The sequence below is a fragment of the Schistocerca gregaria genome, chromosome 4, assembly GCF_023897955.1.
Source record: "Schistocerca gregaria isolate iqSchGreg1 chromosome 4, iqSchGreg1.2, whole genome shotgun sequence".
Classification (NCBI taxonomy): domain Eukaryota; kingdom Metazoa; phylum Arthropoda; class Insecta; order Orthoptera; family Acrididae; genus Schistocerca; species Schistocerca gregaria.
Window position 1 is genome coordinate 587830644 of NC_064923.1, and position 14667 is coordinate 587845310.

The following is a 14667-nucleotide window of genomic DNA, read 5'->3' on the forward strand; positions in this document are numbered from 1 at the left end:
TTATGCACTTCTGCAGGCGTCGGACGGTCCACCCTCATCCGGAACTTTACCTCGACGGTCACCTACTTGAAGTGGTGGACACTAGCCGCTTCTTAGGACTCGTCTTTGATGCCCAGCTCACATGGGTTCCTCATATTACTCAGCTGAAGCAAAAGTGCTGGCGGCACCTCAACGCCCTCCGCTGCCTGAGCCATGCGTCTTGGGGTGCAGATCGCAGCACGCTGTTGCGATTGTACAGAGCCCTTGTGCAGTCCAGGCTTGATTATGGGAGCCTGGCCTATGGGTCTGCATCACCCTCAGTGTTGACGTTGTTGGACCCCATACACCACTGTGGGGTTCGGCTTGCAACTGGCACTTTCCGTACGAGCCCCGTGGATAGTCTGCTGGTGGAGGCTGGGGTTCCCCCGCTGCGGATTCGCCGCCACCGACTGCTCGCCGACTATGCTGTCCACGTGCATTGCTCACCGGGCCATCCCAATCATCGCCTGCTTTTCCCTGCCAGGGTCCTCCCTCTGCCCGACCGGCGACCTAGGTCTGGGCTTTCCATTGCTGTCCACGTCCAGTCCCTGCTGTCGGAACTCGGGTCGTTTCCCCTTCTGCCGCCCTTCCGGGCCTGTGCACCCACGCCTCCCTGGTGTATGACCCGTCCGTCCGTCCGCCTGGACTTGGCACGGGAACCCAAGGACTCGGTTCCGCATGTGGCCCTCCATCACCGTTTTCTTGCGCTCGTCGCCTCATTTTCAGGCTGTGAGCCTGTCTACACTGATGGTTTCCTGGTGGATGGTCGTCCTGCCTACGCTTTTGCTCACGCTGCCCATGTTGAACAGCGCTCCTTGCCGGCTGGCTGCAGTATTTTTACTGCAGAGCTGGTGGCCATATTGCGCGCTCTTGAGCATATGCGTTACTGCTCAGGTACGTCCATCGTCATCTGCAGTAACTCCCTGAGCAGCTTCCAGGCTATCGACCGCTGCTATACCTCTTCTCCTCTGGTATCCTTTATTCAGGAGTCTGTTTTTGCCATTACCCGCTCTGGTCGTTCGGTGGTCTTTGTTTGGACGCCAGGTCACGTTGGCATCCCGGGGAATGAACGTGTCGACAGGCTGGCCAAAGGGGCGGTCGACGCCCCCACTTTGGCGATCGGCCTCCCGGCTCGTGATTTGCAGCTGGCGTTGCGCCGTAAGGTGCTTCAGATATGGCGTGACGAGTGGCGTAGCCTGACTTTTCCGAATAAACTGCGGGCTGTTAAGGAGACGACCGATGTGTGGCGGTCCTCCCTGCGGGCTTCTCGCAGGGACTGTGTCATCCTATGTCGGCTCCGCATCGGCCATACCTACCTGACGCACGGACATCTTTTGCGTCAGGAGGATCCCCCCCTGTGTCAGTGTGGGTCCCGGTTGACAGTCGCCCACATTTTGTTGGAGTGTCCCCGCCTGCGCACCCTCCGGCAGACTTTTAATCTCCCGGGCACATTGCCTTTGGTTTTATGCGACAATGCCTCCATGGCTGACGATGTTTTAAATTTTATCCGTGGTAGTCCTTTTTATGGTTCCATTTAGGGGGGACCTGGCCCTTTCCCTTTCTGTGTATCTTGTCCTCGAGTGTCTCATTGGTTGCAGATTTTAATGTGTGTCTTCGGATGGTTGACTCTTTCCCAATTTTTGTTCCCATGGTCAGTCAACCAGTCTCCGGCCCTCTTCTTTTCTTCCGTTTCTCTCTGTCCAGTGTTCGTCTGTACTCTTCTTGTCTCTAGTGTTCGCTGCCACATTGGTGTTCTTTCAGTGACTGGGGGGAGGGGCGTCTCCTCTCCCCTTGGGGTTTTACTTGTTCCGTAAATTTTGTTTCGCCTGTTTTTGGAATGGGGGACTGATGACCTTAGCTGTTTGGTCCCCCTTAAACATCCCAACAACAACAACAACAACTACAAAGAAGCAAAAAGCTACATCTCTTGGCCTTAATCAAGAACTGCAAGCCTTTCTTGAACAATTCTAAAATTCATCACTTGAAACTCTATAATAATGAAATTGTAGGACACACCACTTCATCAGCTGCAGAGGAAAACACTAACAGAACAGAAAAAATCACTAGATAACACAAGTAGATGACTGGGTGGTGGTAAAATATGACAATTCATATTTTCCAGATAATGTTACTAAAATTGAAAATGGTGAATTTAAAGTTGATGTTATGATGAAAGATGGGAAGTTTTGGAAGTAGCCTGAAATTAAAGATGGAGATATACTATACTAAAGACAAGCTTGTCAGAAAAGTGAACCCTCCAAGTGTTGTGAATTTGCGTGGTTATTTCAAGTTTGACTGTGATCTATGACAATGTAACATGAGTTACCAGATGTTGTAACATGAGTTACCTGTTCATTATGTTTTAATATTTATTTTATTGGAGATTAAATGTTTGGAACTTTGTTAAAATATTTATAATATCTTCTGGTATTGTGTGTAAAACTTACAAGAAATGTTCACATAAAACAGAGCAGACTTTTGTATTTTCTTTGTCATATGCAAAAGCCACTTGTTGGAAATGTAACTTGAGTTACCAAGAATAAATATAAAATTTGGTTTTATAATTATAGTAATGCAACAATTATTGTGATATAGGTTTATAGGGCATTCTGTATAATTTGAGGCTAAAGAATATTTAATAGAAACATTTCCTTCCGTTAATTGTCCAAAACTTATGTTATAAACATAACTTTGTAACGTGAGTTACCATGGAATGACCCTTTAATACTTATGATTAAACATATGTTCAATGCAGTTCTAGCATTCTCGCTGTTACTATTGTGTGTCTTCCGCTTAGATGATGATCTTCTCTCTGCGGTTCTTTTCATGTTTAATGGGGTTGCTGAGGGGTCAAACACAGCCCCTCGTGTATACTGCTATACATACCAGCCTAATACATATACAAATATTTCTCCATAAATTATTTCTCATTAGGACAACAGTGTAACCTTTAGTGCATCAGTTTTTACGACTTCACTCATTGGTTCAAATTTCTGGCAGATGTCACTAACACCGTGTGCACTACCTCTTGACTGGGTGATTGATGACCCTGCTGCTTAGTCCCTTAACCCATAGCCAGCCAACTAGCCAACAAGCAGATTTCCAGTTTTGTATTTACTTGATGTGTCTAAACAGCTTGTACCCTATTTCCAGAGAACACTGCACACAGTGCTGCCAGAAGGATGAGAACACATACGAAGTAAAACGTTATGCCCAAGCACGGTTAGAAGTCTGCACTTGTAAGTTTGGTGCATATCCTCAGATTGCAGGTATGTTCGTGATGCTTTCATTTGATTTGTGCCCTACTTAACAATATTGATATGACAATATTTCAATTCTATAGTTAGATTAATTGCTGAAATGAGGTAGCGCTATGATAAATAGTGCAAGAGACACTATTTTCTCAAAATTAAGGTAAGAAAAAGAACATAAAGAATATTTGCAGCATGCTTGCAGTAGCCATTTTAAGTACTACTAGAGAACATCGAGGGATAAGAATTGTTTAAAATTTAACAGGGATATGTTTTACATTTATCTGTATTCTCTCACTGCTCCAGTTGTTGCTTCTTAGTTGTGGGTGTAATATGCAGGCTTGCTTGTTCTTTCTAAATGGTATTGGTGCATTATCTTCCTTAAAGTTGGAGAACACTGTTTGAATTTCATGTATTCCACGTTGTTAAATTATCATTGAGCTGTTGCAATAAAACTATCTGACACTTGTGTTGGTTTAAGTGTGATGCTTCTGTTGTATACCTTGAGCCAATTATCCCATCTGTTGACTACACATGGAGCAGAGGCCGTTCCGGCTATGGTTTGGTTTGGTTTGGTTTGGTTTGGTTTAGGCAGGTGTGCTGGTTTCCTGCTGCAGCCGTACATTACATATGCCACTACCAAAATTATCAACTCGTGCATATTGAATGTTCTAAGCTGGGAATCAGCCATAAACTAGATGGCAATTACAAAACGAAATATACAAAAGCGATGCAGTAATTAAGAAGAGAGAAGACAGGATTGTAGCATAGCTTCCATGTTATTCAGTTTCTACATGAAGCAAACAGTAAAAGGAGCAAAGGAGAAATTTTCAAAAGGAATTAAAGTTTAGGGAGAAAAAATAAAAAGTTAAGATTGGTTGACGACATTGTAATTTTATCTTGAAACAAGGGTGTAAGATGAACGTTAACAAAGGTAGAAAAAGATGGATTCATATTTGCCATAAAGATGATACACTGAGTTGCAGACAGGCATAATTAAGACACTTAGGTGTTAGCTTTCGACCAGAGTTTTTCTCAGAAAAGTAAACACACACATTCATTGACACAAGCAAGCACACTGATGTACACATGACCAGCATCTCCAAAGCTCGGACCAGAATGCAACTGTCACAAAGAACAGAAGCAGCAATTTGGTGGGGGCCGGTAGGAAGGGGAGGAGTAGCAGGGTACAGATGGGGGAAGAGAAAAGTGCTGCCTGGTGGGGCTTCAGGGGGCTAGACTACCAATGGGTGCAATGCTGGGAGGTTGTGGAGCAGGGAGGTGCGGAGGAGGAGGGGGGGGAGGTGAAAAAGGAAAAAGGCAGGGAAGGGAAAACACACACAGTTGAGTTGATTGAGGGGGGGGGGGGCACACAGAGGGTGAGGGGACGAGAATAGGGAGGTGATAGGACAGAGAGGGTGGAAAGTATTGAGTGGAAGGTATGGGGACAAAAAGTTGCCATAGACTGAAGCCTGAATAATTTCGGGATCAGAGAATGCAGTGTAAGGGTAGCTCCCATCTGTGAAAGTCAGAAAAGATGGTGGTGCAGGATAGTATCCAGATTGCTCTGGTAGTGAAGTAGCCTCTAAAATTGAGAATATTATGTTCAGCTGCATGATGCACTATAGAGCGGTCTCCTTCGCTAGTGGCCATGGATACAGTGGCTGTTCATCCTGATGGACATCTGCTATATGACGTGGCTGCTTTCACAGGTGACCCGGCCTTTGATAGTCCTGTGACAGGACTGGAAAAGGAAGAGCTGGGTGAATGAATTGGGCAGATCTTGCACAGGATTATGATCCCTGTGGCAAGGAATTGGGATTGGGAATGGCATATGATGGACTAAGGAGATAATGGAATGTAGTCGAATTAAGTCGGGTGATGCTGAGGGAATTACATTAGGATATGAGACACTTAAAGTAGTAAAGGAGTTTTGCTATTTGGGGAGCAAAATAACTGATGATGGTCAAAGTAGAGAGGTTATAAAATGTAGACTGTCAATGGCAAGGAAAGCGTTTCTGAAGAAGAGAAATTTGTTAACATCGAGTATAGATTTAAATGTCAAGAATTCATTTCTGAAAGTATTTGTATGGAGTGTAGCCATGTATGGAAGCGAAACATGGACGATAAATAGTTTGGACAAGAAGAGAATAGAAGCTTTCGAAATGTGGTGCTACAGAAGTATGCTGAAGATTAGATGGGTAGATCATAACTAATGAGGAAGTGTTGAATAGGGTTGGGGAGAAGAGAAGTTTGTGGCACAACTTGACCAGAAGAAGGGATTGGTTGGTAGGACATGTTCTGAGGCATCAAGGGATCCCAGTTTAGTATTGGAGGGTAGTGTGGAGGGTAAAAATCGTAGAGGGAGACCAAGAGATGAATACACTCAGCAGATTCAGAAGGATGTAGGTTGCAGTAGGTACTGGGAGATGAAGGAGCTTGCACAGTATAGAGTAGCATGGAGAGCTGCATCAAACCAGTCTCAGGACTGAAGACCACAACAACAATGATGGACTAGGATGTTATGGAAGTTGGGTGGACAATAGAACACCATTTTAGGAGGGGTAGGAAGGATCATGAGTAGGATGCCCCTTGTTTCAGGGTTTGATGATATGAGCCCTGATGAAGGATGTGGTTCAGTTGTTGGTATTAGGTTACGAAAGGAGCACTCCTTTGTAGCAGGTTCTTATGGATGGTGGGGTTGAGGGTGTTTTGGGAAATGGTATGGGAAGTCTGGGGGTTCTTGTTACTGCAAATATACTATTCCCAAGTGGCCAGACTATTTAGGAGGGAGAATTTTTGGTGTGGAAGGGATGACAGCCGTGGAAATGAAGGTACTGTTGGTGGTTTTAATGTGGACAGAGGTGTGTATGGGACCATCAGAAAGGGGGAAGTAAATGCCCAGGAAGGTGGCATACTGGCTTGAGGAGGACCAGGTGAAGTGGAGGGGAGGGTGCTTGGGCCGCAGATTTGTTTATATACCTTCCCTTTGAGTTAGGATAAATTTAATTATGTGTATGATGCATAATGTAGTGAATTTTAAATGTGAAGGACATTGGGAAACATAGTGTTCAGTGGTGGCAAGACCATGAGCATGACGGATGTTAGTGTGTAGGGAGGTGGTGTCAACAATGATGAGTGGGGATCCAGGAGGTAAATGGGTGGGGACGGTAGAGTGTTAGCGAAAAAAGTGGTTGGTATCTTTGACATGGGAGGCTAGGTCATGGTCCATAGGAGAGGTTCTGGGAAGGGCCTAAGGCTTTAAGCAGGGATTGGAGGTTATGTTCGACTTCTGGGATGAAATCACTCCGGCAGAGTTTATTGGTGGAGGAGTGAGATAATTGGCAGAGGCCTTTCACCAGATGGTCACTACAATTCATAACAGTGGTGCACGCACATGCACTTTTCTCACCTCTGTTCCTATTTATTCATAGTAGTTCCCCATATTGGTGCGTAGCTGACTTGAGAGAGTATTCACAGTTGAACTATTTTTTTCCTCCTGTAATGCTAAACAATGATTGAAATCCTACAGTTTATTTCCAACATTTGAATTTTCATTTCTCCCCCTTTTTTTCATTTTAAGCTATTCAGTGGAATACAGTAATGACTTCTAATTTTCAGACTAATGTGAAAGAATATGACCTATTATGTAACAGTGGCCTCGTTCTTCTTCTTTATTGTTTTCCTTTTTTTATATTATTTATGAAAGAGCAAATTATAATTTTAATGTTATCCAATACAAAATTAGTTGTACAAATGTACTACTTTAATTTACAACATTTATTGAATTATTGTGTACTAATATAACACACATTTTGCTTTCATTTTAGCTTTTGTCAAAAGTGAGAGACCTTCAAAATTTCCGAATTTGCAGATAAAGTATGTTCGAGGCTTAGATCCCATAATAAAACTAATGGATAAAGATGGAAACGTTAAAGAGGTAGGTGTAATAATGTAATATCTGTTATACAAAATTGTAATCAAATCTGTGCAGTTGTAATGTGCATACATTTCAGTAAATGCCCACATGTTGGAATTATCCATGTAAAGTTAACTGTAGAAGATATTGTAAACCTATTCTGTTACTGGAGGAAATCAGTCACAGGTAATAGAAAATTATTTCCAGTGCAGGTTACCGTCACATTTCATGCTATAATGACTACCTGGTAAAACAAAAGTATTGTGGATAATTATCGTATATGTAGGAAAGAATCAGCAAAACACTGTTATGCGTTTGCTTCTTCATAATCACACATTTTACTTAGCAGTTAAACTATGTACAAATAAATCACATATAGTAATAGCTGCTGACTCTTCTGGAAATATGCAAAATGAATACCTCTGGAGGCAGATACCTGAGGATATCCTCTGACCTGAATGAATGGCATTAGGATGGACAGTCTGCAGTGAAATGGATCTATTTGACCCATACCAAAGGTGGAGCAACATAGGCGTCTCGTTAGGAAGAAAGCGAGATTCCAATGCAGGGATCTGCAACCACACAGTGATCTCATCTTTTTGCCATGCTGTGGCATGAGAAAGAGGCAAGAAGAAATGGAGGTACACAATTTGACCAGTTCATAAATGAAGAAAAATGTATTGCCGCAACAAAACCATACCTTCAAACCATGATGCCAAGGAACAAGCAGCCCCACACAGCAGGTGGAGGTGCTGAATTGCTGTTCCGCCCTGTAGACGTGATAAGTTCTGTATGTTCTCCCATCCGCACATATTGTAACAATATTTTGCACAATAGGATATTCTGGCACGTACTGCAAAATGTGATTAACTTCTTTCATCCTCATGGAAGCCTGAACATGGGACACATCATTTCATAAAAATGTCAAGTTACTCTTCAGGTTAGGCCCTATTGTATTAGAAAACGAACATAGGTTTTGTGCTGAGTTGTGGGATTGGTCCATGTTCCAAGATGTTAATTTATGTGTACCCTTTAACAGTTTTATGTGCAAATAAAGATGAGTCAGGCATGGTCATTTAATTTTTGATCATTAAATTTAGTCTCCGATAGCAGCACAAGGTATCTTGACTTCTTTTGGTCATTGAGGTCATTGACATCTCCAAGTAAGTGATTCATTCTAGCAAGTATACCAAAAGCAAAATTAATTTCAGAAAACTGTAAAATTATAAGTAGATGGATGACTGGTCATTGCTTCCCTTCAGAGTCAAAATTTCAAGCACTGCCAATACACATTTTTAAAAGTAGAAAGAAAGAAAAGTGCTCAGCTCTCCATGTTCCTTCCTCAGGCAAAAAAGATAGAGTTCAGAGGAAGCTTGTAAAGGAGGGAAATTCACTTGTGCCACATATGGAAAGGGATACACTTGGTTCACGGACACAGAGATGGAGACGATATGAAGAAGAGCAGTGTGTGTTGTCGTTGGTTTGTTTAGTAAATACGAGAGTGCTACAAAGGTACTCGTCAAACTCCAGTGGTGGGTGCTGCAAGATGTGTTGTGCATCACAAAGGTTTTCACTGTTGAAATTATGAGTGTATGTTGTGAGAAAAGTTGGGTAATGTTTTACTTCTGACAATATACAGCTCACAAAATTATCATTCCTGTATAAAAGGAGGAAAAAATTAACATTCTTATGGTTTGCCGATAAGTTTTCTTACCACAAAGTGTTCACAATGCAAACAGGATTGTGGTGAAATGATAGTGGTACCAAAGTACCCTCCACAGCCCATCACACAGTGTTTTGTGGAGTGTGGTTTAAATATTTGGCCATCTATTCAGTAACAAAGTAATTTTGCAGTCATTCTAGCAGTCCCGCAGTCGGTCCATAAAGCACCACTAGGGTTGGTGTTGTCGGTGCATCTGCAACTAGGACTGTCTGAATATACATGTTAACAGTTTATGGTCCATATAGATGGTGAAATCTCATTTCTATATGTGGTTAGAAGTATATGATGGCTTCATAGACAGTGAGAAGTCCTCAGTCATAAGCACTCCACTTTTGTTGCAATGGTGAAAGTTTATGAGAATAAAAGGCTAGCTGTTCCAGCTGTCATTATAATATGGTATCTGCAGCTGTTGGGTTTGCATGAGCCACAGTCACTAAGGGTGCATCAAGCGTAAGATGCACCAGAAGTGGAGCTTTCACCATGTGATGTTTTGTAGGGTCAAAGACGGAGCTAATTTCCTCAATCCGCTGCACCAGAGGGTTTCCTTTAATCCTACAGCCAGAAAGGGCTGCAGTTAACGGTTCATGTGGCTCTGTGCTGCTCCACAGGAGATGTTGTTGATAAGAATTCAGCGTCCCGAGAAAGTGACGTCTCTCCTTGGTGGTACTTGGCTTCTATATTCATAAAATAGCTTCATCGTTTTCCAGTAGGGGAAAGGAGCCGGCAGATAATGTGTGATGATCGAGAAAATCTACCTCAGGTTTCCTGAATATATAGTAGACTATGATCAAAGTGACCCCGTACGATTCCAACATTTTGAACATCTGAGAGAGGTGTTGTTGACCTCCTTCAGTGGTTGAAAAGATAAAGATGTCTTCAAGGTACACAAAGCCTCAATCAATCTTTGCCAGGTTTGAGCTGCATTGTGTAAATCAAAGGTCATGGCTGCATTGTGTAAATCAGACGTCATAAACATGCTGTCGAACAACCCTAGAATGGTCTAATAATTGCTGGTTTTGGTGTGTCTTCTTCTGCCACCAGTACACTGAAGATCGTTGCACGATGATCTTGCAGCAATGAAACTGGGTAGTAGTCTGAGACGATCCTTGCATTAAGCACTCTACAATCGGCGCATGGATGCCATACTTCACTCTTCTTAGGAACCAGGTGCAGTGGAAACAACTGTGGATCACTTGGTGGGATATTACCTTCTTTTAACATGATTGCAAACCTGCCCTTAGCTAATACCAGGTAATCTGGTTCCAAACATGTAGGCTGGGTCTTTCCACATGAGGCTGGGTCATTACACTTCAAAACATGCAATAATTCAAGGATTTGTAACCCTATCTCAGATTTTCACAAAACTTTGCACATTTGCTTATATTTATAACATAGGAACTTCTGTAAAATCGTTTCGGTCTCAGGCTAAAACTTTATTTTATATCGAGTTTTAAATGTGTTGATACTGTGATAACTGGGCTCTGCAAGAATGCCAACGCAAAATGGAACTTGTCTACATAAACGCCCATAACTCAGGTGTTATGAAGCTTTTGATATGGAATTTCTTTCAGAAGTAAGCAAGCCATATAGTTAGCACGTATCGAGTTATTGAAGCAGTAAAGTTACAAAGAATTTTTTAAAAAATGTTGACTTACGTCTGTTTCCAATTTCGTAAAAATTGCGAGGATAAAAATGCTTATCACATTTCTCCAACCTGCTAGGAACCTGATTTTGGTCTTAATCACCTAGATTGCAACCTTTCCAATAAAAAAAAAAAAAAATTGATGGCTCTTCTGCTAATTGGCACACACATCTGAAATCAAAATACTTTTTGCTGTGATGGAAAAGGGTAATTTTAAGTAAGTACATCCAGTCACTGCCTCAGATGCAAGGATATCAAATTAGTGTATTTAAGTATAACTCATTCTAGGCAGTCAAGTTAACTTTAAGTGTGTGAATTTATTTCCTTTCATTTGACTAATTCATTAATTTTTCAAAGACTATAATATATGAGTTGTGTGTTCAGCCAGTCACCTGTTCACAGTGATAAAAGTGTTTTTAGGCAGCAGTAGCTTGTTCGAAACCTTTATGGGCATGAAAAAAATGCAAAAATTGCTGAAATGTATTGTTGAGATTAACTGGCATGCAGCAGTTAGTCTATTTGGCCTCAGTTGCTCTTTGTCTTTCTGTGAGACAGGACATATCTTCGCGATGTGACCCTGTCATTCCACTTGTATAAAGTATGTTTTAAGTTAATTGGTGCTCAGTAACTGTGGTGTAAAATGTGAATTCATGCACTGTTGGAAAATTACTAAAAACACCATGTCATTTTACAATGTATACCTTAGTAAGAACTCCACAAAAAATTAAAGAGCTAAGTAAAGACCAACGAGATTTGATATTGCTGTGATCCAATATAAGCTTTCCACAAGATCTAGAAAGTGCTACTGTATATGGGCATCACAGGTAGTATTACTTAAGTTTTTGAAACTCATCAAAGAACTTGTTGTGATCCTTTAAAAAAAAACAGACACACAGCTTTTTTTTCTTTGAGATCAGTTCGGTAGTCTTTGCCTAAACATGAAGTGCTAAAAGAATCTGTAAAACCAGGCCAAAAACTGTGCGCAACATGTTGTAAGATTTGTGAACGGAAAACTGACATCAGTGATAGAAATGAAAGTGATGCAGATTATCCAGAGGTGACATTTCATGAATCATTACTAAAAAATCGAAATATTGAGGATGCAAATAAAACTTTACATGATTTGGTGTGCTCTCCCTTAAAACTTCACTCCATTCCAAATCATAGCAAGGCTTCAGATGGCAAAAAGAAGCTAGAAAAGTGAATCATGTTTTGAACAGAAAATGAGCTTACAAACATGCTAATGGTGAAATTGAGTTCAGCCAGTGGATAACCACAGATCATAAGGTGGAATTGGTAAAGCAGTCTAAAACTGTTGATGAATTCATAGACTTGTTGGTAACAAAATTACAAGTACTTAAGCCACACTCATTTCTAAGTCTCTTTTCCCTGAATGTCAAATCCATTGCTTCTTTGTATATCAAATCATATTTTCCTTCTTTCTCTAATTTCTCTATCTTGTCACACTTTTCTATCAGCCATTTCTCATTTTCTTTTTCTGCCTCCCTTCTTAATTCATTATTCAACCTCCTTTAGTTGCACTTGCCTACTTCTGTGTTTACAGTTTTCCATTTCCTGCAATCATCCATCTTGGACATCATATCTGGCGTTACACATTCTTTCTTTACTTTTTTCCCCTTCTTGATTCTAAGCGTTTCCTTAGCTGCCTTTTTGATCCAATTTTTAAAACGATCCCATCTTCCTTCTGTGAATTCTGTTTCCTGTCCTTTCATCATGATTTTACAATATGCATTCTCTAATTTTTCACGTTGAAAAGAGAAACAACAATGGACTAAAGGAAGTAGAGGCAGCAGTCGGTAAAATAATGCATGAACCCCAAGAAATAATGAGAAGATGGGAAGAATATATATAATGGCTGTACGCTGCAGACAGCCATGAAAAATGGAAAGGCAATGGGAATTGATGAGATTCCTGGAGAACTGTTAGACATTAGAGAAAGAAGGGAAAAGGGAGCTGATTGAATTGTGTAATCAAATATACATGACAGGAAAATGGCCAAAGGACTTCACAGAATGTATCTTAATACCTATAGAAAAGAAAAAGAACAGCAAAATGTGTGAGGAACATAGAACAGTAAGCCTGATATCACATGCAGCTAAAGTCTTGCTGAGGACACTCCACAGAATGCTATATGAAACGCTGAATTGTGTAATAGGAGATGGACAATTTTGTTTCAGGCGAGGAGTGGGAACTAGAGATGCCATTGGGCTACTGAGAGTGATAGGGGAGAGGTACATGGAGAAGAAAAGGAAGGTGTATATTGTGTTCATTGATCTTGAGAAGGCTTTTGACTGTGTCAGATGGGACAAACTGATGGAAATCCTAAGAAAACATGGAGTTGACTGGAGGGATAGACGACTAATTAGAAATTTACATTTGAACCAGAGAGCAAGAGTAGGTGTGATGAGTGAAGAAATTGAACTGGGAAGAGGTGTAAGACAAGGTTGTTTTTTTATCACCAACACTGTTCAATATATATCTGGAGGAAATTATTAGTGAAAGTTTTGATGGAAGGAGAGGAGTTTGTATAGAGGGTCGGAGAGTGGGGTGTATAAGATTTGCAGACAACATGGTTGTGATGGCAGAGTGTGCAAGAGAGATGGAACAAATGTTAGATGATCTAAACACAAAATTAGAAGAATGTGGAATGAAGATTAACAAGAAGAAAATAGAAAAGCATGGTAATTGGAGGAAAGGAGAGAAAATGCTGTATGAAAATGGGGGGGGGGGGGGGGGGGGGGTGTAGAGCAAGTGAATAACTTCAGTTACTTGGGAAGTGTAATAATGGATGATATGTATTGCTCAATAGAAATTAGGAAAAGATTTGCAATGATAAAAGAAGGATTCAAGAGGAAACAAATTACTTTGTGGACCACTAAACAAAGATCTGAGGGAAAGACTTGCCAAATGTTGCATCTGGAGTGTTGCACTATATGCTGTGGAGACCTGGACATTGAGAAAGGAAGATGAAAGAAGACTGGAGGCACTAGAGATGTGGATATGGAGAAGAATGGAAAAAAGTGCAATGGGAAGACCGAGTAAGTAATGAGGCAGTATTAAGAAGAGTTGGAGAAGAAAGAAACATGCTGAAAGTCATTTTGAGGAGGGACTGTTTATTGAAGGAAGGAATAGAAGGAATGGTGGAGGGAAAAGGGGGAAGAGGAAAAAGAAGATATCAAATGCTGGACAATATGAATGGAGACAAATATTCAGAAATAAAAAGACTGGCTATGGACAGACAAAAGTGGAGAGGCTTAGCCTATGACAAGACCTGCCGTAAGGCAGAATACCATACTACTACTGCTATATCTAAGTGTCAGTCAAAATAATTGAAAAAATTGAAAGGAAATCTAAACCTGGAAAAAGCGATTCTGTTAATGGACTATAGTGAAAGCTACAGTTTTGTAATCCAGCGTGAAATTCAGGGTTGCCACTGGACAAGAAGTAACGGCACAATCCATCCTCTGTGTGTCTATGTGGTAAATGAAGAAAGTAAATTAGTAACTGTGAACCACAGCTTTATAAGTGATATGGAACATGATGTAGGATTTGTACAGAAAGAAATGGTTAAGTGGCTGGCAGAGCATTACCCACAAGTGAAGAAAGTGCATTATTTCACAGATGGGTATGCTGCTCAATATAAGAATAGAAAAAGCTTTAAAAAATTTTGTGAGCACAAAAACAGATTTTTCTATTGAGGCCGAGCACTCCTTTTTTGCCACTAGCTACGGTAACTCTGTGTGCAATGATTTGGGAGAACTATAAAACATACATTGAGAAGAGGTAGCCTTCAACTGGGTGGATGATACACAAATAACAACTGCATCTAGTGTTTACGATTTCTGCAAAGCAAATATTAACAAATGTTTTTTTTCACTTCTTAGAGAAAATCAATGTAGATTTCTTACACAAGAAGCTCGAGAAGAGATTTTTGGCAAACCGCACAATACCTGGTGCCAGGAATTTTAACAATTACACACCACTTTCTCGTGATTCTTTAGAGGTTAGAAAAGTAACTTCTTCTGAAAAGCCTTCCTTGATATTTTCATTCAGTGAAAGTGTCCCGCAATGGACATGCACTCGTCCTCAACAA

General features: G+C 41.0%; 1 protein-coding gene across 1 annotated transcript in view; it reads left to right on the top strand.

The window, feature by feature from the left end:
- LOC126267075 (selenoprotein F) overlaps positions 1-14667 on the top strand; it is a 58548-nt gene that overhangs the window by 30911 nt on the left and 12970 nt on the right. The window contains exons 3-4 of the mRNA XM_049971936.1: positions 3172-3287; positions 7100-7209. Of these exons, the coding sequence (XP_049827893.1) occupies positions 3172-3287; positions 7100-7209 (226 nt within the window). The remainder of the gene's footprint in view (positions 1-3171; positions 3288-7099; positions 7210-14667) is intronic.